This window comes from Ambystoma mexicanum, chromosome 1q, assembly GCF_040938575.1.
Source record: "Ambystoma mexicanum isolate Mex_15411 chromosome 1q, UKY_AmexF1_1, whole genome shotgun sequence".
Lineage (NCBI taxonomy): Eukaryota > Metazoa > Chordata > Amphibia > Caudata > Ambystomatidae > Ambystoma > Ambystoma mexicanum.
In genome coordinates, this window is record NC_090922.1 from 1,277,289,232 (window position 1) to 1,277,316,019 (window position 26,788).

Here is a 26,788-nt window from a genome sequence, read left to right on the forward strand (position 1 = left end):
ATTCACTATGGTTTTACCATCACCAACTTGTTGCCATAACCTGGATTTGACTTTGTGGACACATTGACTTTTTGTTGCTTTGCCTTCTCAACTCTCATGCTGGACCTCCCCTGGATCTCACACTCAGGGTGGCCCTGAACCTTCATGTGCCCATCGTCACCTTGACTCCTTGCTTACATTTTCTGTTCTCTGCAACATTTGTGTTTTGCTGACCTCTGCAACTGTATTTGCTCTCCCCTCTGCTTCTCTGCTCTTTTTCACAGTTTTTTTCTCTGCTCTCTCTTCCTCTCCCTTCTCCCTCTCTCCTCCCTCCCTCCCTTACTTTTTTTTATGCACTTTCTCTATCAGAATTGTCCTGGACCTAGTATGATAGCATCAAATGTTTATTTCCTCCCCCTTTCCTTACTTATCCCCCCCTACAGTCCCCCCTGAAATGTCATCAGGCCTAGTACGATAGTCGCTTGTTTTGTTCTTCTCCCTCCTTTCTCCTCCCCTTCCCCTCACCTATTGTTAATCTCCGGCTCTACCAGAAATGTTGTCAGGCCTAGTACGGTAGTCGCCTATCTGTTCCCTTTTTCCCTACCACCCCCTCCCTTTCTATCTGTCTCTCAGTTCTTGCAATATCTGAAATGTGGCAATGCTGAGTACGATAGTTAATTTCACATTCTTGTTCATGGCCATGTAAGAATGTCATTGTATTTTCCCTTGTTTCCTCCCCTACCTTGAAGTGCTTTGAACCACATTGTGTATAGGCGCTATATAAATAAACTTTCATATCAAACTATCATATCCATACTACACGTTTTTACCCTTAAGAGCTAGATTGCAAATCTTACATTTGTTACAAGGTAAGGAGCCCTTATTATGGCTGAAACAATTAAACCACAATGATTGATGTTCAACCACGCCTTTGGCATACTCAGTGCTAATTTATCCTTTTAAATTAGTTAAGCAGCCAGATAATATGATTTGGGGACTGCTAGCCAAGTCTTTGCTAAGATCTCTATCACTCTTCAAAATAGACCAGTGTTTTCTAAAAATGTGCTTTAATGTTAACTGATTGGACAGTATACTGAGTAATGTACTTGATGGTGTCAACTTTACTGGCTCATTTAATTTCAGGCTTAAGCTGGTATTTTCTTGTTCTCAGTTTTTGTTTTTTGATAGGCGTGATCTAATATTTTGTGAGAGTAACCTCTATTTAAAAAATGGTTACCTAGAGATTTAGCCATAACTTTGAAAATTATTATTCACCACTTTTAATTTTACATCTAAAAAAAACAATTCCTCACAGCTTACAGTCATAGTCAATCGAATATTGTGTTCATAGATATTTAAGCAGTCAATATCCACAACCCATGTGTCCATTGGACCGTCCCTTATAATGAATACAGCATCTATAAAAAGGTACCAATGAACCACATGATTTACAAATGTATCATATTGTTCAGACCAGGCTAGTGTGTCCTCCCACCAACCCATAAAAAGATTTGCGTAGCTGGGAGCCATAGACGAGCCCATGGATGTACCAACCAGTTGTTTGAAATATGTACATTCAAATAAAATGATGTTATGCCTTAAATGGAACCATATTGCTCTTTATGATATATCGATCTGGTGTCTAGGTAATATTTCCATGCTGACAACCCATATTTGTCTAAAAGGCTGGTAGTATAAGGGATACAACATCAAGTGAGGCCAGGATGTAAAAAGGCTCCTGAAGAGGGAAAATGGAGACCAAATCCATGCCCCCGCACCCCAAGCGCCCCAGCGCACCCATGGGTGACAAATATGCTGAAACACACCCACTTCACCAACAGTGCAACTTCTATGCTACATTAGAATCAATGCTGCAATATCAGAATCTACAAACACAAAAATCCCTGTTTAAAGCCTTGCAAATGCCTATATGAACTAACATGGACTAAATGCACAGTGTAAAGCTATGTTTCAGGAAAATTACAGCTAAGTTCATTTCACTCACTGAACACTGAACACTGGCTGCGGGAGCCTTATCAACATTCCTCGCAAAACAAGTCCGACTTGCCAAGGCCGCAAATTCAAGATAAAACTACTTTCTGCAGACAGACATTTTTTAATTATCCACAAATGCGAGTAAATCACGGCAACCCAGTGTGCTTTTTTTTTCTTTCTGGGAAAGAAAGACATTTTCTCAAGGACACGCACAACATTGAAACATAATTTGTAACAAGCCAGAACCAGGTGCGAACTGCTTGTCCAGCTAAAAGTTATGGGAACAAAGTCACATTGCAACATGATTAGGATTAGGTAATGGGGGCTGGCACAGCTAAATCAACCCACTGACGCAGGAGGTAAATATCCAATTATCAGGCTCTCTATAAGTGCTACATATGTAACCCACCACTCTGCAGCCAATAACGGGAGGAGATAGGTTTCTGGGAGCTGATCCAATTTTGTGAGGTCAGCCTGCAGTGTGATTATAAAACTTACTTGCAAGACAGCCCCGGGGGAGACGGCGCCTGAACTCACGATGCTTTTCTTTGGCTTTTTTCTCTTTTCTGTGCTTAGAAATAAAGCAGTTTGAAACATGTTGCTGCCTGCTTGGAACTCTGTTGCATTTCTGGGGGCCATATGGGAGGTGTTGGGGCCTCCCATAGCTGGTGAGGCTATGGCTGCTGGCCCCCCACTGCCCTGGGGGTGGGGGGGGATCCAGCTTCTCCCCGACAAGTTGGTGCCCTCTGTGAGGCTCATTGCTCATTGTAACATGAGTGATTGAGCTCTGCCTGCGCAAGCCCTGTGATGGACTGAGCTCCCTGCCGCCGACTCAAGGAAGCTGTGAGACCCTCGCCTGCACCTGAAGACCACCGGAAAAACGCGTAACCGGCTAAAGGCTTCGGGGGCCACTTGGAAATACCCCGCTTGAGGGCAGGTGAGAGCCCTGCAGGAGAAGGGGTCCGGTGAAGCGCATTGAGGGAGTGTCCAGCAGTGGTGCAATTGCCAGTGCAGCATAGGAAAATGTAAGTAAACAAGCAACATGGGCTCTGAGGGGGGGAAATGTTTAAAGTAGAAATGTTAAAGTGTTTTTTTTTAATTTTTTTTTTTTTGTTTTTAGGGAGGGATTGTAAATTGGGTGGTGGGTGATTGTACATTGTCACAAAATTCAGCGCATTGGTATTGATCGGCACGTGAATTGTAGTTGGGACTGGGGTGGTGGCAGTGGTCCCTTCTTGTGTTTTTGAGCATATTGGGTGGGGTAGTGACTCCCTACACATAGAACAGGAGTGCCGCGCTGATTGGTCTAGAACAGGAGTGCCGCGCTGATTGGTCTAGAACAGGATTGCCGCGCTGATTGGTCTGGATGGTGATTTCATGTACGGGGTCTGGATTTCCTATGAATTGACGTTATAGATCAATGAGTAGATGAGGTTCCCTGCTAATTGAGCGTTTTAGTTCAGTGAGTGGATGATGTTTTCCCGCAGGAGGTAGCTAGATTGTTCCCGAAGTGCGGAAGATAGTTGGCTGGTTAAGGTCCCCTGGTGAGGAGCGTATCATGCACTAGGCGACGCGGTGTGTGCAGTTCAATTATAAGAGTTTATTGTGGTTTACCTTGTTCCAGTTGAGACAGGAAGACAGCTGTGGGGATTGTGGGGTTTTATTTTGGGATTTTTTGTGGGGTTGGGAGAAATGGGTTATTTTTCTGTGTATGCACATTTGTCTTTTCATTTGCATTGTGTTTTTAGTTTGGTGACGTCACCTTCAGATTGATGCATAAGGACACAAAGTTTTGATGGTGAGGAGATAGTGGTGTGGTTTTGGAGAATAGGTGACCCAGAGGCGGTGTGTGGAAGACACATGCGCAAGATTGTGGGGGTGTGCCGGAGAAGGCAATGGTTTGGTGAAGATGGATTGCACGCGGAGTGCACTGGCTAAGGTGCGGAGCAAAGAAGGCTCACAGAAGTTGAAAAAATGTTCAATTATTTTCTAACTTTTGCTCCCTGAACAGCGGACTACCGAAATTTTCGAATTGAATAGAGGTAAAATGTATCACACAATACAGAAATGACTCCCCTTCACTTGTTGTGTAGCACACGGCTTCCATGCTGAAATAAGTCAGTAAAACATAGTGTGCAAAGATTCAAAAGTACTGAAGGTAAATTAAAAAGACCATGGCTGCTCATAGGCGGCTTCTCCAGAAGCGTGCAGCAATCGCTAAGGACACACATACACAGCACTTACACGGGAATAGCTTTAAAAGCACATGTGCAGCAATCGCTAAGGACACACATACACAGCACTTACACGGGAATAGCTTTAAAAGCACATGGCTACAGTTGAACTGTGTGCACGAAGGAAAAGGAAAATGCGAGGGGTCAGCTGATGTTGAACAAACACGAGCAGAGGGAAGAGGGGATTCACCTTTCTGAACCTCCGCGAGTGTAATATTTGATGACACAGGGGCAGAGAAAGGCAGATGAGGACAAGTAGGCACAAAATAAATCATTCAAGCATGCGATGGGAGGGGCATTTAAAAACAGCTTCAACACACACGCACAAGAATCACAATAGCAGTGTCAACAGTCACCACAATATGAACCGCCCATGTGGGGAGGATACATGGGGCAGGATGGGATCATTTCAGCAGACACCACAAGCACCAACGCAGAGTACTAACCACTACTGTTACCACTACATGTACAGACACAACAAATGACAGCACCACTACCCCAGGACTGACTAGAATGACAACACAGGGGCACTGCACAGCAGCCAGCACCCATACAGAACACTGACACAATAGTAATGGTACCGGTTACATGACTGGGTGGGGTCTTCCTGATGGGGAACAAATGTTTCAAAGGACATAGATTGACATTATACCGCTAATAGGACAGCCCAAGACAAACTTGATTTGACGGACTCTGCCACACACACTCATGCTCCGCTTCACCGACAGAGCGGGCGAGACGCGCGCCGACACACACACTCACGCACACTCAATAATGCAGAGGACAATTGCATAGGGGTGGTGATAGGTATAAAAACATTTTCTTTTCTGGGTGACAGTGGGGCGACTAGGCCATGCATTAGGGAAGAGACATTTGTGACATCATGAGCAATGTGGATATGACCACCTTATTAACAGAGAAATACATAACTTGTTAAACACCAGGCATACACATGTTGAAAGTAAGGAAGATTGTTTAAGAATAATGGGGGTGCACGGTACAGAGGGGGGTGCATAATGATAGCTCATCACAAGAGAGTACATTTAGCTACATTTTGAGCACACATCTTTCAGTGAGGAGACTGGGCTCATGAATACACGATTAACACAGAACAATTAAATGAGACACACAAGGTGGAAGAATGTGCACTTGAGGGGGGAGGCCTACATTTCATTGACAGTTCACCACAGGAGGAGAGAAATAGGGGTAAAGGGTGGATGATCCATGTTCCCAACAGAATTAATTTGGCGACACAATAACAGTGCAAGTGGTACTGCCACTAGCGCTTTTGAAAATAACACTGGCGCAAATGCATTAGCCAACACACATAGGGAAAGAGGTCATTGCTGCACGAACTGGAGCATAATGGTTGTATTAAAATTTGAAAGCAGATATTGGGGGGAGAAATATATATTGTTTAAATGTAACAGTAATTAGAAATATATATTGTTTAAATGTAACAGTAATTAGAAATATATATTGTTTAAATGTAACAGTAATTACAGTAGTGGAGTAATAAAATACTAGACTAAATGAGTAATTAACAGAGTAGGTAAGCTTTAAAAAGTGGACATGGGGTGGGATAGAGAGAATGGGAGCAAATTGGTAGCGGGTTTCATTAGTACCAGCTTAAAGTGCCTGCAGTTAGTACCAGCTTAAAGTGCCTGCAGTTCACTGCGAGGCACGCCCTGAGAAGTGTGAGAGGAGCCATAGAAAAAAATAAATAAATAAATAAATAAAAAAAAAAAAAGATTTTAAAACCCTGCGATTATCTTAACTAAGTAACATGGTGCACTTAATTTAGAAACACAGCCACCCTATATGACAAATTTACCACCCTAATGTTTCCCTATTTAGCTTGTCAGTACCTGATGCCCCACGGGACAAAGGCACGCACTATAAACAGCTTACAACAAAAGCACAGTAAATACAAGGATCCAAAGGCCCATTTGTACACTAGCACCCAAATTGCATATATATGATCCAAGTGTGTAATGAGTATCTTCACAAAAATTAAGTGACTACCCATTTTCTGGGTACATTCCGAATTGTGTAATAATTTACAGTCAGACCGCCATTGAACGCCACCAGGTGGTGACAGGATGGTGCATAGGTGCACCATTGGCTCCTCCCACTAGGACACTGAATAATGTGAGAGTAGTGCAGAGAGGTTAGGTCAAGAAAATGAAGAATATGTAAATTCTCAGGTCTCAAGCGCTTCCATTTCATTTCTCGCCAGATACAAAGGACCCAGGGCAGGCCTGAAGACAACGGACAACCAACACCCAATGGCTATGGACTACAGTGGGACATTTTCCCCTCCTGACAGACTTTGTCAGAAGTGTAAGGCGTCAAGCCCTACAAAGCGGTGGCCACCCTGGCAACGAGGGAGCAACGATCAACAGGGCCAACGCAAGAGATTTTCATGAACTGCAAAATAGCACGAACTCTCCCGAGTTAGGGAAACATGGCCATCCCATGGTCCAACGCACACTAGCAACTAGAATAGGGACTGACACACGCATTTCCAAAGTTTAATTGAGTTTCATATTACATTTTGTGCACCTACAGCTGTAACACTGTTTTGTTTCTTCTCTTTTCCCCGCACATGCAGGTTGTTGCGTATGTATGCTGTTAGAAATGTGTAGGAAATTTCCTTAATGTTATCTTCCATTAGAAACTGTGAGGTCCACTGAGTAAAACATTGTGAAGCATTCCCCCACTCAATTGCCCACCCTATCAAGAACCTCAGACCCCTTAGAGCATGTTTCCCTGAAGTATATTTCCTTGCTTCCATTGAAAAAACAGCCCAAGATTTTCCCTACCCATATTGAGAAATTTTGAAAACACGAAATGTCCAGGGGGAGGTTTGATTTTGCCCTTAGTGATTGTTTAGTTCGCGGAGCTTGATGTTACTAACATGTACTAACGTATTAACGCTTTTCTTGCGATTTTCAGGCGGGCAACTTTATCATCTCATCAGCTGCAAGGACCCAGCAGCGTAAGTGGTTATGGGCACGCAAATAAGGACTTTTACCTTCACGATGGGACTATTAATGATGAACAAAATTATGGGGGTGGTACTTTGAAAATTATTTGTAATAATGAGCATTACCGCTGTATCCCCTGCTAACATTCCCTAACCTAAGCAGGAACAGTTACGGCGTCAGTGGGTAAGGAAAAGCTGCTGCTAAAGTAAAGAGAGTTAAGGGCAGACACAAGGGGAGTAAAACATACACATAACACACATATCAGAAGTGACCAGCAACATGCCCACATGTACAAAATTGGTAGGGACACCACTGGAGAGAGCTGTCCTGACTGTTCTTTAACATATGCCGGAAGAGAATTGATTACAACAGAAATTACTACAGCAGAGCATGACGCCCATGTATGACAAGGTGCGAAGAAGATTGCAAGGGAAGACAGCAACATTGAGATTGGAAATAAATAAATAAATAAATAAATAATAAAAGAAGAAAGAAAAACAAAAGGAGAGAAGAACAAATAAAATAATAAGAGACAAAAATATGATAAGTGCCTAACAGAGTGAGAGAAAAGAGCAAAGATGGTCACTGAAGAAGGACGTATACTGTTAAGGTACCAACGTTATGTTACCAGCACAACAGTGACAAGAAGTGGACAATCATGCTGGATGCAAGAAGGTTGAGAGAAGTTGCGAGATGAGAGCAGGAACATCACTGCTTATGGACTACTATTGAGCACATGCATCCAAAGATCAAGAGAAACTACCACTGAATTGGGGAGGAGAGTGTTCATTGGAGCGCACCAGCATGCCCTTGTTGGTGATGACCAAGGAAGATGTGGAGAGTGACACATTCACCTAGATGGAAAACAACGGAAGAAGAGAAACAGACAGAGAAGTAAAAAGAGGGGGGAATTACTTCTCGAGCGAGACAGAAGGATGAGTGGGTGAAGTACCAGCATACCAAAGAATGATCAGCAAAAAATGCATCTGAAAAGAGAAAGCAAAGAACTAGCTAGTGCTTGCATGGTGATGGATGACATCATGACTGCCTGGTTGCTTGAAGGTGATAACGGAAGGACGAGTACCGAGCACAGCACCATTGTGCAAGATAGAGATACATTGCAAGAGAACAACAGAAGAAGACATCGGAATGCAAATAAGAGACATGGTGAAAGGAAGAGCCGGACTAAGATAGCGGTGCGCAACATGGTTCCAGCAGTAAGAAAGGTGGCCACTCCCTGTGATCAGAGGAAGTACGAAGGGGAGTGAGTGTGGTGGAACACAGAAGGGGAACACTCCTATATGTAGTGTTGATCAACAACAATGCAGAAAATTATGGACACTTCAAGGAATTGGCAAAGATATGCAGACCGGAAGGAGGTGAATGTTGTTTGGTGGTGTGGTCGACAAAAGTCGACCAGAGGGGGGACTGAAGAGGGAAAATGGAGACCAAATCCATGCCCCCGCACCCCAAGCGCCCCAGCGCACCCATGGGTGACAAATATGCTGAAACACACCCACTTCACCAACAGTGCAACTTCTATGCTACATTAGAATCAATGCTGCAATATCAGAATCTACAAACACAAAAATCCCTGTTTAAAGCCTTGCAAATGCCTATATGAACTAACATGGACTAAATGCACAGTGTAAAGCTATGTTTCAGGAAAATTACAGCTAAGTTCATTTCACTCACTGAACACTGAACACTGGCTGCGGGAGCCTTATCAACATTCCTCGCAAAACAAGTCCGACTTGCCAAGGCCGCAAATTCAAGATAAAACTACTTTCTGCAGACAGACATTTTTTAATTATCCACAAATGCGAGTAAATCACGGCAACCCAGTGTGCTTTTTTTTTCTTTCTGGGAAAGAAAGACATTTTCTCAAGGACACGCACAACATTGAAACATAATTTGTAACAAGCCAGAACCAGGTGCGAACTGCTTGTCCAGCTAAAAGTTATGGGAACAAAGTCACATTGCAACATGATTAGGATTAGGTAATGGGGGCTGGCACAGCTAAATCAACCCACTGACGCAGGAGGTAAATATCCAATTATCAGGCTCTCTATAAGTGCTACATATGTAACCCACCACTCTGCAGCCAATAACGGGAGGAGATAGGTTTCTGGGAGCTGATCCAATTTTGTGAGGTCAGCCTGCAGTGTGATTATAAAACTTACTTGCAAGACAGCCCCGGGGGAGACGGCGCCTGAACTCACGATGCTTTTCTTTGGCTTTTTTCTCTTTTCTGTGCTTAGAAATAAAGCAGTTTGAAACATGTTGCTGCCTGCTTGGAACTCTGTTGCATTTCTGGGGGCCATATGGGAGGTGTTGGGGCCTCCCATAGCTGGTGAGGCTATGGCTGCTGGCCCCCCACTGCCCTGGGGGTGGGGGGGGATCCAGCTTCTCCCCGACACTCCCACTTGATGTTATTAACCTTTAAGAGAAGAGTAGACACATCTCACAAAGGGCTGCAGAAATGTATCCAAAAATATGGGTGTATTTTCCAAAATTGATCTCAAGGAGGATACTATCGCACGATCTGGAGGTCTTCACAGATCCTTGTGAACCTTGGGAACTAGATAAAGGATTGGAGTGACAGGATGATTACTCTTCAGAAAAAAAATGTTTTCCCAATCCAATAAGCCAGTCTAAACCATGCATTCATCAATTCATCATAGATGATCTTAGTATCCAACAACTCTTGCTCTGCCACCACTTGATATTCAGCAGTGTTGGATAATTGGTTATCAAATATAGATTCCTGTCCCACATAACTGTTCCTCCACCTTTATCCACCTGGTGAATTACAATGCCACTGGATGATTGCAAATCGTTTATCATTTGATTTTGTTGGACACTTAAATTGTATTTGTCCATTGGAATGTGTTCACTTAGTTGTTTAAGATCCTTCAGCACTAACTCTTTAAACAGGTTGATTTTTTCATAGATAATATTAGGACAGAATGTATACTTAATCTTTAAATTGCTTTCTGTGCTCATGTTTGTATGCGAGCCGTATTTGTTCAATATTGCTTCAGCACTTAAATCAACAGTCTCATGGTCCCCATCTTGTAAAATGTCCAAACATGTCAGTACTGATAGGTCCACACTCAAATAAACGACTAACTTCTTTGATTTCTTCCTGTGAAATTTGTGGTCCATTATTAATTTTGGGCATATGAAATTTGGCCAATTTATTTTTCTCACAAATGTAAATAAATTGTTTATTAATTCAGTGAACTCAAAGGCCGCTACTGTAGAAATGAAAGTCCCAATGTTAATACTGACTGTTCAATCGGTGTTAAAACTTTGTTAGACACATTGGGCCTCATTACGAGGCTGGCGTGCCCCGGTAATGATTTTTTACCAGGCCCATGGAATGGGCAATTACTGGGTCATGCCGACCTTGGTGGACCTGGTAATTGCCCATTCCATGGGCCTGGTAAAAGTTGATCCCCATTCCCATTGAGCCCGATAGGGCTCAATGGGAATGGGGAGGGAGCTAACAACGGGCCCGTTAACAACGGGACCGTTGTTAGCTCCCCGGTCCCCTCGCGGAACTCGGAAAGGACGTCTGGTCTGACCAGTCGTCCTTTCCGAGTCCTGCGAGGGGACCTTGTAATAGGGCAGAGTGGGTTTAACGGCACCGGCACCATTACCAGTGCCGGTAAACCCATTCTGCCAGCCTCGTAATGAGGCCCATTGAATATTTTAGCTTTCAGGTCCTCTTGCATTGTCCTCTCACTCTGGGTCTCTGTTTTCTAACTTGTCCATGATCTGTTGTAAGGTGAGTCCAGCTGATAATGTGGTGGGTTCATCTTTGTTTCCTACAGTTATGTCTCCTTTAAACAACACTTAAGCCGCTGCTTGTTGCTTCGCTTCCTCTTGTTCAGCTATGTTGAGTGGAAAAATTCCACAGAGAACAGCATCGATGGTTCTCTTGAAAAAGCTCTATGCACTTTTTGCCACTTTTGAACACTTTGAACATTTTCCAGGTGGAGGTGCAATAATTTGTATCTACTATTGCACTGTGTGGCAATAAAAAACACTTGCGATGTAATATAGCACTAATATATGCGCATGTCTACATGTGGGCACTGCTAACCGCGGTACTTGTGTTTCTAATTTTTGTGCACGAATATCAGAAACAAAGGGAGATCGTGCAGATATAGAAATACATAGAAAACAGCATAAATACACTCGTACTGGTGTGGGACGCAGCAGCTCCTGTATAGTGTGTTCACACACGTGGCTTTATTTACTTAGAGCGCTCTGCCTTCTTAAGTTGCAGTGGGTGCCAAAGATGAATGTAAGCCCCACTCATAGACATGGGGTACAAATGTCCAGCACAGAAAGCCATTCATCCATCCACTTCCAAATGAGTGCGCTCCTGTTGCAAAGAAAACCCTGGCACTCGTTTTTTTGGGAAAACGAGCAAAAAAGTATTTTAATCAACCACTGGTTAAAAGACCCATGTGGATGTTCAATTTTCAGACTCAATTACACACAGATGCAATGGCTCCTCTCAAATGCCAGACAGGTCTGTGTTTACGATTCATGATTGTTCATGTGCATAATACTCCTTATGGTGATATGTCTAGAACAGTCCAAATGGCAGAGCAAAGATTAGGCCTCTAATTGAATCACCGTGAAACACTATGCCCTACAGTCAGAGACGTCGCTTTGGGGGTGGGGTTGTGTTGAGGAGCTATAAACCCTGGTCTTTTGGTTGTAGCCCTGGATAGAAACTCAGGGGCTACAACCAAAAGGCGAGCTGGCCACGAGTACAGACAGTCCCCACATAAGCATAGTCCCAGATCTTTTCAGGAAATAGCCTGCATACAGTAGACACTAAATGATTGAACCCTAGTGACAGCATTAAATCCTTAGCATAATCTAAATCTTGGTGCTTTATAAAGTAGTCAAATTTGGGGAACAGGAGTCATGATTGGCTGTTGAACAGATGTTTGGTACTATGTATCTTAGGCACATGGTTAATATGAGAAGGCAACACGACACAGGTGAGTCTTTGAGGACTGAAGGTTCAGCTTTTCCACTACAGCTTGTATACAAAAAGTATTCTTTTTTTGGTTACATTTACATATATTTTCAGAGATAACAAAACAATATTAATGGCGACACAAACAGGCATATGAAATGTGGCTGCATGCTGGCCGTGGGTCTATTTTCATGTCAAAGGTTCTTAAAATAAACTGGCACATGTTTACATGGCATATTTTAATCATTACCCAAATGCTAGAACATATGCAATATTTATATTTACCGTTCACTAAATGTTTTACCTACTATCATGCATAGAATTCCTTGATCGAGATTAAGTGTGTACCGTATCTGACGGCAACTGTATGAATCTTTCTGTTTTTAGGCTGAACCTCTCTATGAACTGGTGACAGGGGCTGATTTTGTTAGTGCAAGCACACTGAAAAATAACATGAAACGTGCCCTCATTGAGTATGAGCTTGAGACAAGCTCTTGTCGCTGTGCTGCCTGTCGCAATAATGGACTACCATTCTTGAAAGGTATGTTGGTTCTTTGTTGTTTGTCCTGTATTTTTATTTTGTATTGGGAAGATAGTGCTTCAACAAGTATCCCAATAAGCTTACTGAAGATAGATGATGTGGGGGAACTGCTTTGTAATACTGAATAATCACATGCATTTCTGAACTAGGAACATTTTATTGTATTAAACTTAAAATGAACTTGACAATTGGATGTTATGTATATACTTTTAGCAATACAAAGCTAATGAGGCAATCCCAAGCTAACACACGTTTCTTCTGGGAATCTAAACACTTAAGTTTCCCTTGGGGGAAACGGCCATTCACGATCTCTAATCTACCCCTCTCCCTTGCAAGCTCCGAAACAGAAATCTCTCTTGCAGAACAGGCAGAGCTCAGAGGCCCTCTCGCCCGACATTATCAAGGAAAGCCTTCCTCTGATCTCGTACCAATCTCTCTGCTGAGTCCTACAATACGGTTGCATGCCCCACGCCTTCCTTAAACAGTAACTGCCTCTTCACACGTCATTCTAACTTCACCTTTAATGTGACTTGCACTGCATGTGAGGCCCAGAGTCCCGCTACTGTGACTGCGTAGCTCCAATCTCCCGGCCCTCTTATGGGAGTTCTCCACGCCGCACTGGGAACGGCCAGATGGGCTCAACCTCCTATGATATACTTACTGTGGATGTTGCTGAACATGGTATGGGTCCTATGAATGCCTCTAATGTCGCTAATACACTATTTTCACAAGACTGCCCTGTGCTAATCAGAAATAGAGGTATCTTTCTTCCAATGGTACGTGGTTCACACCATGATGTCTGTAATATGCTATTATCGCCGGACTGCCCAGGTCTAATAAGTAATTGTTATTTCCCAATTGTACCTGGTTCACACCATGATGTCTGTAATATGCTATTATCGCCGGACTGTCCTGCTCAAATAAGTAATTGTTGTTTGCCAATTGTACCTGGTTCACACAATGATGTCTGTAATATGCTATTATCGCCGGACTGCCGTGCTCTAATAAGTAATTGTTGTTTGCCAATTGTACCTGGTTCCCCCATGATGTCTGTAATATGCTATTATCGCCGGACTGCCCAGGTCTAATAAGTAATTGTTATTTCCCAATTGTACCTGGTTCACACCATGATGTCTGTAATATGCTATTATCGCTGGACTGCCCAGGTCTAATAAGTAATTGTTATTTCCCAATTGTACCTGGTTCACACCATGATGTCTGTAATATGCTATTATCGCTGGACTGCCCAGGTCTAATAAGTAATTGTTGTTTGCCAATTTTACCTGGTTCACACCATGATGTCTGTAATATGCTATTATCGCCGGACTGTCCTGCTCAAATAAGTAATTGTTGTTTGCCAATTGTACCTGGTTCACACAATGATGTCTGTAATATGCTATTATCGCCGGACTGCCGTGCTCTAATAAGTAATTGTTGTTTGCCAATTGTACCTGGTTCCCCCATGATGTCTGTAATATGCTATTATCGCCGGACTGCCCAGGTCTAATAAGTAATTGTTATTTCCCAATTGTACCTGGTTCACACCATGATGTCTGTAATATGCTATTATCGCTGGACTGCCCAGGTCTAATAAGTAATTGTTGTTTGCCAATTTTACCTGGTTCACACCATGATGTCTGTAATATGCTATTATCGCCGGACTGTCCTGCTCAAATAAGTAATTGTTGTTTGCCAATTGTACCTGGTTCACACAATGATGTCTGTAATATGCTATTATCGCCGGACTGCCGTGCTCTAATAAGTAATTGTTGTTTGCCAATTGTACCTGGTTCCCCCATGATGTCTGTAATATGCTATTATCGCCGGACTGCCGTGCTCTAATAAGTAATTGTTGTTTGCCAAATGTACCTGGTTCACACCATGATTCCCTGAGCACTGTATAAACATCAGACTACCAGGTGCCAGTCAACAATAGCTGTATCTGTGTGCCAATTTTACCTGGTTCCCCCATGATGCTTCTAATATGCTATTATCGCTAGACTGCCTAGTTCTAACAAGTCATTGCTGTGTGATGTGAAGGCATTATGAAGCAAGACACAGACAACAGATGCACTTTTCTTAACAAAAGGACTTTATTTTATATGTCAGGATGGAGTAAGGTCTAACTTGCCCTATGCTAAATTGGGATTCGCCTACCTAAAGAAACTAAGGACAGTCTATGTCAGTAAGTTCAACTTAAAAATCTGTCTGTGTCCAAAACCTATACCTGCCCCCAGAACTAAAAATATACAATGTGTATGGATGTCAGCACCAAAATAAACAGTTTTCAAAATAGAGCTGTGAGGCTTCTTCCAGCTCTGGATTGTTTCACCTTCACCTTCCCCAAGTTCAAATAGTTCCTTAAAAAAGGCTTTGATTCCTTTCCCCCAAGTGTAACACAGTTCCCGGATCTCTCGGGTTCCCTTCCCCAAGTTCAACACAGCTACAGGATATCTCGGGGTTCGCTGCCCCAAGTTCAACACAGTTCAAAGTTATCTCAGGGTTTCCTTCTCCAGGTTTTACACAGTTCAAGGATATCGTGACTTTCAGCAATACATTCTGCTTCACTTTATAATCCTTTAGATTCCTTAATAGTTAACACAGATGCTTTCTTTCACTTCAATACTTATATCACACAACATGTGTCTTCTGACTTTCCTTGGCTCTTTCCCAAGTCAGGCTACTCGGTTTAGGTGCAGTTGCCGGACCACACGGTCGAGCCATTACAGGTCATGCAACTGGTAACCCTTGCCATTTTGTAATGCATTTGTTTTTATTTGGTTTGTTCCTAAATATGAGAGCGGGTCATTCAGTCTAGGTGCAGTTGATGAACCACATGTTTACCCATTACAGGTCACGCAACTAATGGCCCAGGATACTTGGTCATTAACTTGTGTATCTTCTCTGATAGCCTGCATTATGTGCCACCACTTAATGCCACTTTTCATTATTAGCCTCCTTGTTTGGCCTTGATATAATTAGTATTTCAGACCCTCTGTCAAGCATTTGTCCAGCACAGTCCCCGGACCAACACAGGATTTTCACCTTATACCAGTGTCAGTACTTAACATGTGCTATGATGTCTCCTTGGCAACCTTTTGGCTTTGCTACAACTTGTATCCACTTTATTCTGTGGTGTATACCCTCTTCCACCACATTGCTTTTACCTTGTTCATAACATTTCAGCAATGTGTCTTTCACACTTGCGTTTCATTTAGTTTATCAGTATTCATTACAGGCTTTCACTTTGTTCATCAATGCTTCTTAGCAGATTTCACTACTTTCGCAATAGCACTTCATTCACTTTCCAATCGTGCTTTAATACAAAATATCTCCAATCCTCTCTTTAGTTCGGTATTCAATATACGCAGTTGTTTTTAACAAAATACTTGGCAATTTGTTCAAGATTCAAGGTATCTCAAATTCGGGTTCCAAACCCCATTTGTATATGCTGTTGTATTTCCCAAAACACTTTGCAACTTGTTTTATAATTCAATGTTCTTTAATTCGGGTTCCAAACCCCATTCTCCTGATTTTCTGCTTGATCGCTAACTTTAAATGTCCAATTCCTACCCCTGGAGCACTCCGGTACGAGTATTTACTTTCCCGCATTCACTGTGGCTTGTCTACTCCTTTGGGCACCTTCCTTCTGTTCTCTCTGTCTTCCTCTTCACTCCCGGGTACGCATCAGGAGCTTCTGCTCGCAGTGTCCTGTGGTGGTTGGGAGGTTTTGTTGTTCCCCAGCTCCACTGGGAACACTCGGCTCAGATAATTGCAGGGGCTCTGTCCCTCTCATGGTCCGCTTGGGTCACACCACCTTTTTTACCCTCTGGCAACACACAGCGTCATCTATGCCCGTCCAGCTCCAGCCCAAACCTCCCCCCGCTGCTTCTGCCTTCTCTCCAGGCAGGTTCTCCCCTCCATATTTCTGGCCCTCCTTTTAAGCACCAGTAGTCTTTTAATGGGCTGCATATGCAAGTGCTTTCCCGGACTATAATTGTACTAATTACCTGGACATGCCTGACCCTCCATAGGCATTTTCCTTATCTCAGTAAACACAGTGGTGAAATTGACTAGAAGAGTGCATTACTACTAGTTCCCGCTTCCTCGTCCCAGTACCAGAGTGATGAAATTGACTAGAAATGTGCATTACTCGTAACTGCCTCTTACTCGTCCCAGGCATAAAGGCATATGAGTGGGGGACAGTATGTGTGTGTGTGAAAGGGGAAAAGACTTGCAATACCCTACGAAGGCAGGGGGAGGATAGGACTCATTCTCATACAGAAAAGGGGGCTACCATGTCTCACCTGAAGACATCCTCTTCCATCTCCCAGAGGTCCCTCCACGCATGTGATCCTCCCTCGCATATCCACCCGCAGGGTCAGTATCCAAAAGTGATGGCCTTTCCCTGGCCACCTGAGAGTAAGATCCAAGGGGAGTAGATGAAGGTATTCCCTCAGATTACTCACAGTGACAACTTCACCTGGCTCACACAGGGTAGTCTGACGTTAATACAGTGTTCACTGCATCAACGTCAGACTGCCCTGTTCAAGTCAGTACATGAGTGTCAATTGTACTTGGTTGCCTCATTGATGCCTCTAATACCATATTATGATCAGACTGCCCTGCTTTAATCAGCAATTGCTATGCGTCAAATGTACCTAGTTCCCACCATGTTGCCCTTCACTCTGCATTACTGCCAGACTGCCTTATGCTGACTAGCAATAGTCATGTACCAGACGCTCCTAGTTCACCCCATGAGGCCACCGGCACTGTACTACTGCCAAGCAGCTAAGCTATTCCACCAAATAAGTCCCTTCCAAATACTCATAACCTTATCAGGCCCAATGAACACCACACCATTCCTACTATAAAACTTACTCATTTGAACTGTGCATTAATGAGCACTCGCTCAGTACTGGTGCATGCGCTAGACATCAATGACCCCCACACCTCTAGGAACTTTGATACCCTGGCCATATCTGAGATGTGGCTGCATGAAGCATCCAGGCCAGCCCTCTCCCTAGCTGTCCCACCAGACTATACCATCTTCTGTAAAGACTGTATCAATAGTAGATGAGGAGATGTTGCCATTGTGGCCAATGATTCCCTCCCCATTAGGCCTTTCAATTCCTGCCTAGAAGTGAATGAAGGGATCCTCTCCATCAAGCTGTCTGTCCATCACACTTACTAGTACCATCACTACCCACCTCGACTACAGCCCTCCTGGTCCAGCCCTTAACTTTGAAGATAATCTTCTCCATGTCCTTGCAGACAATATTAATGCTTTATCCAAAATCACCCTCCTGGATGATCTTAACCTAGGCCTTATTTATTTATTTATTTATTTATTGTATTTGTTGGTAGTGCCCAGACCCGGAGGTATCATGGCTCTCTTTCCGGCATATATGGGTGTGAACAAGGTTGATGTGGAGGAGGAACAGAGATTGCGAGTGTTGTGTTTCTTGGTGATATGGTTTGTGAGGTAGGAGGGGCAGTGTTATGTAGGCAGCGGTAGGGGATAGTAAGGAGTTTGATTTCAATATGTGCTATGATGGGGAGTAAATGTACCTCCCATCGGATTTGTGAGATATGATCAGAGCATTTCAGGCCCCAGACTGTTCTGAGTGCGTTGTTTTATAGCAGTTGGAGTTTGTTAATGTTTTTGGTTGAGGTCCCTGCTAGGATGGCATTGCAATAATCCAGTTTACTGCCTATGATGGCTCTAGGTAGTTTGAGACAGTTATTCAGGGTAAGTAATTTTCTGGAGAGGTTGATAAGTTTGATGGAATAGGCCGCAAAGAAGCAATTGCTTTGACATGTTTCAGCATGTTTAGTTCAGCGTCCAGTTAAACGCCAAGTGTTTGACATGGGCAGAGACAGGGATGGTGTATCCGTCGATGCGGAAGGAGGTGAAGGCAGGACTGAGGTCTTTGAGGAGGTGTGGTGAGCCTATGATGAGGAGCTACATTTATTTGTCATTCAGACAAAGATGATGGGTGGCCATCCATGCGTGTAAGATGTGGTTAATGTTAATAGAATCTAGCTCATGGTTACCAGTGATTTTGAGGAGGACCTGCGTGTCATTGGTAAGGTTGGTGTAGGGTATGTTGAGGCTGTCTACGTGATCGAAGAGGGGCTTGGTGTTTCCATCGATGCATAAGGAGGTGAAGGGACACTGTGGGAGATGGTGCGGGGTCAGCTGATTTGGAGCCCACAAAGACCCCAGTGGATTGAACAGATAGGAATGATTGGATCCATATGGTAGCTTCCGGTGCAAGGTTGAAGGTTGTGGTGAGGTGTATCCAGAGAATTTCGTGATCCACTAGATCAAAGGCTGCTACAGAGTTCTAGTAGGAGGAGGATTGCAAGCTCACCATTGTCTCGGATGTAGTCAAGCTGGATCTTAAGGTCAAGGAGGGCAGATTCCGTACTGTGGCTTGACCTGAAGCCTGATTGATGGGTACCTAGTAGGTTGTGGTTTTCAAGGTAAGATTGAAGTTGCAGGTATGCAGTACGGTCCAGGATTTTGAGGAGATAGGGTACTGTGGTGATCAGGCTATAGTTGGTGGGGATGGTAGGATCTAGGGTGGGTTTCTTTAAGAGTGGCGTGACCCAAGCTTCTTTAATTGTGGTGGGAATTGAGTTGAATTTGAATGATGCATTAATAAAGCTGGCTATGGTGGGTGCCAAGGGTTCAGCACACATTTTGACAATGTGATCTGAAAGGTGTCTCCAGCACAGTTGGATGCTTTCAGCTGCTGGATGGTGGAGATGACATCAGAGGGGGAGACAGCAGTGAATTAGAACTGTGGAAGTTTGGTAGCGGTCATGGCAGTGCTGACCAGAGGGGTTATTGGTATGGGTGGTAAAAGGGATTTTTTTAGAATAGCTTTGTCCCTTAGATTCTGTGTTTTAGTGTCAAGGGCAGATTGGATGAGCGAACACAATGATTTAATTTTAGGAACATTTTTGGATGGGGGGCTTAGGTTGTGAGCTCTCTAAGAATGTTAAAGAGCTCTTTGATGTTGGAGCTTGCTTAAGTGATTCTGGTGTTGAAGATGGTAGCTTTGGTAGCAATGATATCTGTTTTGTAAGTATCAGCTTAATGCTAGAAGGCAGCTTTGTTGGTAGAGGTAGGGTTTTTTCTTCAGAGATGTTCAAGTGAGCGTTTCTTTTTTTTGGAGGGAGTATAGATCATCGATGTACCAGTTCTGGGGGTTACTTTTTTAGCTGAGGTGGTTTTGAGGGGAGCGTGTTTGTCAAGTGCTATGAGCAGTTTGGTGTTGTATTTTGCTAGGATGACATCGGGGGTGGAGTTGTCAGGGGCTGATTTCAGAGAGGCTAGGATGGAGGGGGTCAGTTACTCAACTGTGATCTTACAAGTGTGTCTGGCAGTAATACAGGGGGATCCCTGGTTATAGGGGTGATTTTGGTGGTAGCGATGATAGTGAAACTGATCAGAGAATGTTCTGACCAGGGCAAGGGAACAATGGAGGACATTTGGAGGGGAGTGTTACAAGGAAGTATCCCATCAAAGATTCTTCCTTCGTGGGTGGGCGATAGGACCAGTTGGCTGAAATTCATCTCTTCGGGGGTAGATGAGAGGGCAGAGGCCTTGTGGTCAGTGGTGTCTTTATAGCCAATTGAAATCTTCTAGGAGTAAGAATTTAGTATTGGGCTTGAGGAGAGGGGTGATGCGGAGGGGTATGTCGGTATCTGGAGTGCCAGTGTGGGAGGGTTGGTGGTACAGGGTTAGTATATTGATGGTGGTTTGGGGAGGATTCAAGCTTGGCCAGTAGAAGTTTGTAGCCTGGGAGACATTGTAGGGTGGAGGCTCTAATGCTGATGGTGGATTTATGGATGATAGCAACTCCTCCTCCAAGGCCGTCTTGAAAGTCCATTCATAGGATGGAGTATCCGGTGGGTATGGCGAGAGAAAAAGGGGTCCTGCTGCTTCATGTAGCCAGGTTTCAGATGATAAAGCTAGTAGTTCCAAGTTGTTGGAAAGTAGAAGGTTGTGGATATTGGCTGCATGAGCGCAGATGGATCGAGCTTTGACCAGAGCTCAGGCAAAGGTGTTGAAGGTCGAGGGAGTAGGAGTGATGGTGTACTTGGGGAGGGGAGAGGGGTGGTAGCAGTGCGGGGGGAGTAGGGTGGTGGGGCTTTAGGGCTCATGGGGCAGTAGTGTATCATTCCTTGGAAGAGGGGGGAGTTAGGGAGTCTAGAACAGAGTCTCTGTGAGCGGGCTGGGCCTAGGCAGGGTGTACAGCTATCCACGAGGTAATGTTGGTCTCTGGCAGGGAGTGAGGGCTCTGAAGTCTGGAGGGATGTCAGGTCTAGTTAGGCCTAAACAGGGTGCTAGGTGCATAGGGTGTTGGAGGACTGCAGGGCAGTTGGGTATAGGTTTGGGATTTTTGATAAGTGGGGCGGACTGATTAGAGGCAGTAATTTGGCTGTTATTTGGCATTGGGGAACCAATACAGTTGAGGGCTGGTAGCCGTGGGAAAGGTGCGGTTGGAGGTAAAATGGCAATGGCATTATGAGGCTTGAGTGGGGTCACAGTGGCCCTTACGAGGGGAAGGAGGGCAAGCAGGCATAGTGTTCTGATGAGTATGCAGTGTTTGGGCGATTGGCTGGTGTCAGGGGAAGGATGGGCATCAGCGTGTTTGAAAGTAATTAGGTCAGCAATGAGAATGTGGGGGGCATAAGCAGGTGATATATGCATGGTAGGTTTGGCAGATACATTAGAGATAGGATGTTCAGAAATACAATGGTCAGTGGTGGGGTTGCACGGGATGACATCTAGTATATAGGGCAGGCGTAAGCATTGATAGATTGTTAAGCAGTGACATTGTGGGGGGTAATGACAGGTACATTAGACATAGCATGTTCAGCGGTACATTCATTACACTAAAATTACAAAAATCAACAATGGGCGCAGTAGTCATGCAATGTGAAGAGCAGGTAGACATACAAGCCGTATTGGCGTTACTGAAGGTGAGAGATGAAAATCTGTGTCTGGTAGAGGGGCAGATTCAGTTCCAGAGGGGTGCAGTGCTTGAGCTTGTAGGGCTGTGATCAGGAATGGCGTGGAGATGAGGCAGGCACGGTGGCATCCCCTATGAGGGCTGGTGAAGGCTTTGGGCATGAAGCAAGTCATTGGTAGGACGGTAAGGGCAGGACGGGAACAGAGCTGAGCGTGAGATGGTTCGGAGGGCAGGTAGGAAGGGGGTTGGTTTTGGAGACATGCCATTGGATGTTAAGTAGGAGATCAGGGCTTATGTGAGCTTGGGAGAAGTGATGAGGACTGGATTGGTATCAGGTGTCGCCATGGAGATCACAAAGATGGTCAGAAGTATGCCGGGTGTCTTACCTCAGGAAAAACAAGGAGTGGGGGAGACTTGTGCCTCAGACCATGCAGGAATGGTGTACAATGCAGTTACAGGCAGGTGAATATTCAACATCGGCAAGGCAGTCAGGAGCAGACAGGGAGAGACAGGGGCCTTCAACGCAAGCCTCCCGGCTCATCCAGGTGCTACAATTTGATGCGAGCATCAGCCAATCAGCAGGCTGAATGCTCGTTGGTGCTTCTTTGCTGTTCTTGGAGGAGGGGGAACATTGGGGACGGCAGCAGCCATCTTAAGAGTGGATTCCAATCCACTTGCACAAAGAGGCAAGGCTGCAGGAGCCAGTGCTTTGGTCTTGAAGGGCATGCACTGCATCTGTGAGGGTGAGACAGGTGGCTTCAAGGCAGGCCTTGATTGAGGGCCCAGCTGAGCATCCCGGCTTGCCGTGTGCTGCAATTTGATGGGGACATAAGCCAGCCAGCCAGCAGGGTGTATGCTTGTTAGTGCTTCTTTGCTGTTCCTGGAGGTGGGGGGGGGACATCAGGGATGGCAGCTGATATCTTAAGAGTGGATTCCCATCCACTTGCACAATGAGGCATGGGTGCAGGGGCCAGTGCCTGGGTCTTGAAGGGCACCTGTTCGCACTGACCTTAATGACCCAGAGGAACCCCAGGCCTTGTTTGTCTCATCTGTCTTCAACTCCCTTAAAGCACTAGGCTTTAGACACTGCATTAGCAACCCTACCCATGCCAAGGGTTGCATGCTTGATTGGATCACAGAACTCAACTGTTCTATTGTCTCCAATGCCCCCTGCCCATGGTCTGACCATATTATTATCGACTTCATCATCCCAAACCCCAAGAAACTGAAGCCCATCTACCTACCACCTGTACTGGTGAGTAACTCATGCAAGCTCACCAAAAAAGGCATCCTGCCCCTTCAAGGCTCGCCAAACCTAAAGCTTCCTTACTCTAAGGAGCCTACTATTCTGGCAGACCTCCATGCCTCGACCCTAGCCACATCTGTAAATACCATTGCCCTTTTAGCTCCTCACAAAGTCAAATTTGCTAGACATTCGAATTCCTGGTTCACCCAAAACCTCCTTAATCTCAGGAGCAAAACACGCCTGGCAGAATCGACATGGAATAAAAAAAATCCAACTCCTTGCGGCTTGAATACACAAAGGTATTCAAGTTATACAGACAAGTTATCATCTCTGCCAAATCCGCTGCCGTTAATGCCACAAGTACTAACGCTAAGTCTGGCAACAGAGAAATGTTCACCCTCCTTAGGGAACTCGAAACCCCTGCTACCCCCATTCCCTGCCTGATCAAGAATGAGGCTTGGTGCGCCCATATTCAAATGGCCATGCTCAAGAAAATTGATACTCTTAACAAACAAATCCTCACCAATCAAGGCAGCTTGCACACACCGCCTGGTATCACTGCTATTGATTAAACACCCACCTCCCTGAGCCCTCTGTTCTACTGTTACACTTCAAAGAGATCACTGAAGTTGAAGTCCTTGCCAATTTAAAGAGTCTAAAACCCTGATGAAGATTCTAACACACTCAATGCTGCCTGCTCCACCATTTAGGCTTGGATGGCTAAGAACCGTCTCTGCCTGAATGGGAACAAAACAGAGATCCTGCTAGTAGAACCCCTGGCGGTAGTTCAAAAACTTAACAACCAATTTTCAGTCTTCAAAATTGACAACATCCTGGTCCCTGTATCTTCCTCTGTGAAGATGCTACGCATATACTTCGACGCAAGCCTTTCATTGTTAAACCAAGTGAACACCATCACGTCCTCTGCAGCCTGCCCCACCAAACTGCTAAATGCTGCAAGCCCCTTCCGAACCACAGATAGTTGCCTTACTGTAGAACAAGCAGTATTCAGATTGATTACTGTAACGTCCTTTTCTTCTGGCGCCTCTTCCAAAAATCTCCAGAAAATGCAAGTCATTCAAAATAATACTCTGAGAGGAGCCCTTAACATTCCTAAATGGGAATACATATCGGCAGCCAGGAGAGCAGCTCACTGGCTCCCAAACTGTGAAGGGATAATCTTAAAAACCATGCCCATTACTCATAAGTGTCAATCCAACACAGCTCCCACTTACCTTTCTCAGAAAATCTTCAGATTCCAGTCATCTAGGCCAACTAGGACCCCATATGGTCAGCGTCTCTGCCAGCCAAAAATTAGACAGTCCAAGCATGGTAGCCTGAGCTCCCCTTACATCGCTACTAAACAGTGGAACTCCTAGCTTCCAACCTTGAGAGCTGAGCCGTCATACTGGGTATTACGGAGAACCCTCAAAACCTGGTTGTTTGCCTAGCCAGACTTTCACTGTTGTATCTGTGAACCATCCAACAGCCAACTGTTTTTTTCTGTTGTAATGCAAGTAGTAACTGGTTTCTACAGCAGTGCCTCGATGCCTCTAGGGTGTTTGTGTGCTTTATAAATGAGCAAAAATGAAATAAATATATCTATATTCCTTTCAAAATACAAATGTTGCTTAAACGCTACAGAAAAGTATTAAACAGATTACATATAAGTGTTTTAACTTTTCTTTTCTGGCAAAGTACAATGCAAATGATTAAACAAAAAATCCTCCTCTCGTTGCTGATCAGATGCCATATGTTAGGGAAAATGTTCATTTCTGTGCTAATTCCCTTTAACCTTAGGACTTGTGATTTTTTCCTCCTTAGTGAGTGGGACCTTTTTCTCACTCTCCCATGTATTTTTCCTGACTAGGATTTTTGTGTTTTCACTGTTTTATGGAGTCTGACAAACTCCACAGGCATCTGCTTTTTGCATGGTGACACACAATATCTTAGGTGCAGTGCCACAAAGAGGTCCCTTGGACTTCTCTGAATGTTTAATTACATTTTCTTGGGTGAACTACCATTCCCATTAATAGTACGATGATCCCTGTCTTACTTACCTTTCTCTATGTGGGAACAAGCGCACACCACGCTGAGTGCTGCGTACTTAGTAATCCCCTATCCGACTTCTCATGTGAAATGTTTTCTTTCACTAACATACTTTACATGGCTGGTGGCAGTGGTTTACTTTTTACTACCAGTGTGCATTTTTACTGCAGTCTGAATCCTCAGCTGCAGTACAGCACCCATGGGGGACCGTTTTCGCCAAATGGCCCATGTCTTCTTTTCTCACCATTTTCCATTTGTTAGTTTCTTCTTGTCTTTTACTCTGTTAGTTGAAATCAGTTTGAGCCCTTTGTGTGTTTTGACTTTGGCGGGATTCAGCCCTGTAACCTGCCCAGGCTCCAGTGTGTCTGGAAAGGCAGGAAGTGAGAGAGGGTGCTGAAACTTCCCTTTCCTTGGTCTCTAGGTGTGCCTGAGTGAAACCAGTCCTGATTGCCTTGCTGTCTGTCCTGAAAGGACAGCCACCCTGCTGTGTGATTGACAGCATAGGCTGTGAATGAACGAAAAATCACATAAAAGTGAGGGTTTTGGCACTAGAGGCAGAGTCGACCACTGGAGAGGAACATCCAAAGAGGAAGATGTGACAAGACGCCAGCAGCACCCTCCTGGACTCCAAAGTGTCCGGTGAAGCCCTGCAGCTGTGCTGACCCTGTTTTCATATCGACTGGGGAGACCTGTACAGGACGACTTCCTCCCTTGGGCTGATGGGACCAACAGGCCTCAAGACAAGCTTCCATTTGCTGCAATCCCCGACTTGCAGTGCCTCACCAGAGCTGCAGAAGCCCAATGCCAAGAGAAGCCCAATGCCAGGGGAAGCCGAATGCCAGGGGTCCTGTGACCATTGAAAAGTGCATCATCTTGCAAAGTCTGAATCCATCTAAAACATCGTGGGCATCCAGTGGACCCTATTGAAGCATGAACATTTTATCCAGAGTCCCCTCACCAGAGTCCAGGACCATGGGAGCAAGCTTCTTCCAACCAGAGTTTTTGTTCTTCATTGACGCTGAGGAAAAGGTGCCATAACACTAAGGTGCAGCTGAAACAAAGGAAATCCATTGCTGGCTACTCCCTCTACTGAGTACTGCCACGGAGTCCACCAGGAACAATAATCTGCCAAGCTGTAGCAAGGAGGAATCCAGCTGGAACTTTTTTCTTCAAATCAAAGATACTGTGGGGCTCTGGGTTTTCACCTTTGAGCCATGCGTTGTGCTTCATGTCTTGCAAAGTACTTTTTGGAGTTGATCTAAACTGCAATGGCCTAACAGCTTGTGCTCTTTACAATGTAGCTCACTTGAGGTGTAGTGATTTCTTCTGAATTTACTAACTTTGTGAAGAGTTTATATAAGAAGAAGTGCATCAGAACTATTGACTTTGTCCATTGACTTTGGCTGTCCTGGCTCCCTAAAGGCACTCCTCCGAACCTACTGACTTTGGCAGTCTTCGTTCCCTCATAAATTATAATTGTTGACACTATTATTGCTGGGATAAAAGTTTACCTGCCTCCCTTAAGGAGATTGAAAATGTTTTACAAACTGTTGAAAGTATGTTCTAAATCGTATTCTAACCTTTCTCTCCTTAAACAACTCAATAGCGGAATTCGTAACTGAAATAAGTGCAATACTGACTTTTACTGAAGTCTCTCCATGGACTGCAACATGTGTTAGCATAAGAAAAGTCTTTACCAACTTTTATTATCTTTGAAAAACTGAATCCAAACTTTGATTGAATGTTACTAGTAGATAAA

The 26,788-nt window shown here is 44.4% G+C and overlaps 1 protein-coding gene and 1 long non-coding RNA gene across 2 annotated transcripts in view; both read left to right on the top strand.

The window, feature by feature from the left end:
• C8B (complement C8 beta chain) overlaps positions 1 to 26,788 on the top strand; it is a 457,407-nt gene that overhangs the window by 367,756 nt on the left and 62,863 nt on the right. The window contains exon 10 of the mRNA XM_069642105.1: positions 12,591 to 12,744. Coding sequence (XP_069498206.1) covers positions 12,591 to 12,744 — 154 coding nt within the window. The remainder of the gene's footprint in view (positions 1 to 12,590; positions 12,745 to 26,788) is intronic.
• On the top strand, positions 1,724 to 9,481 carry LOC138545946 (uncharacterized). The gene is made up of 2 exons (XR_011290873.1): positions 1,724 to 2,999; positions 6,448 to 9,481. It is a non-coding gene; the product is annotated as an uncharacterized lncRNA (long non-coding RNA).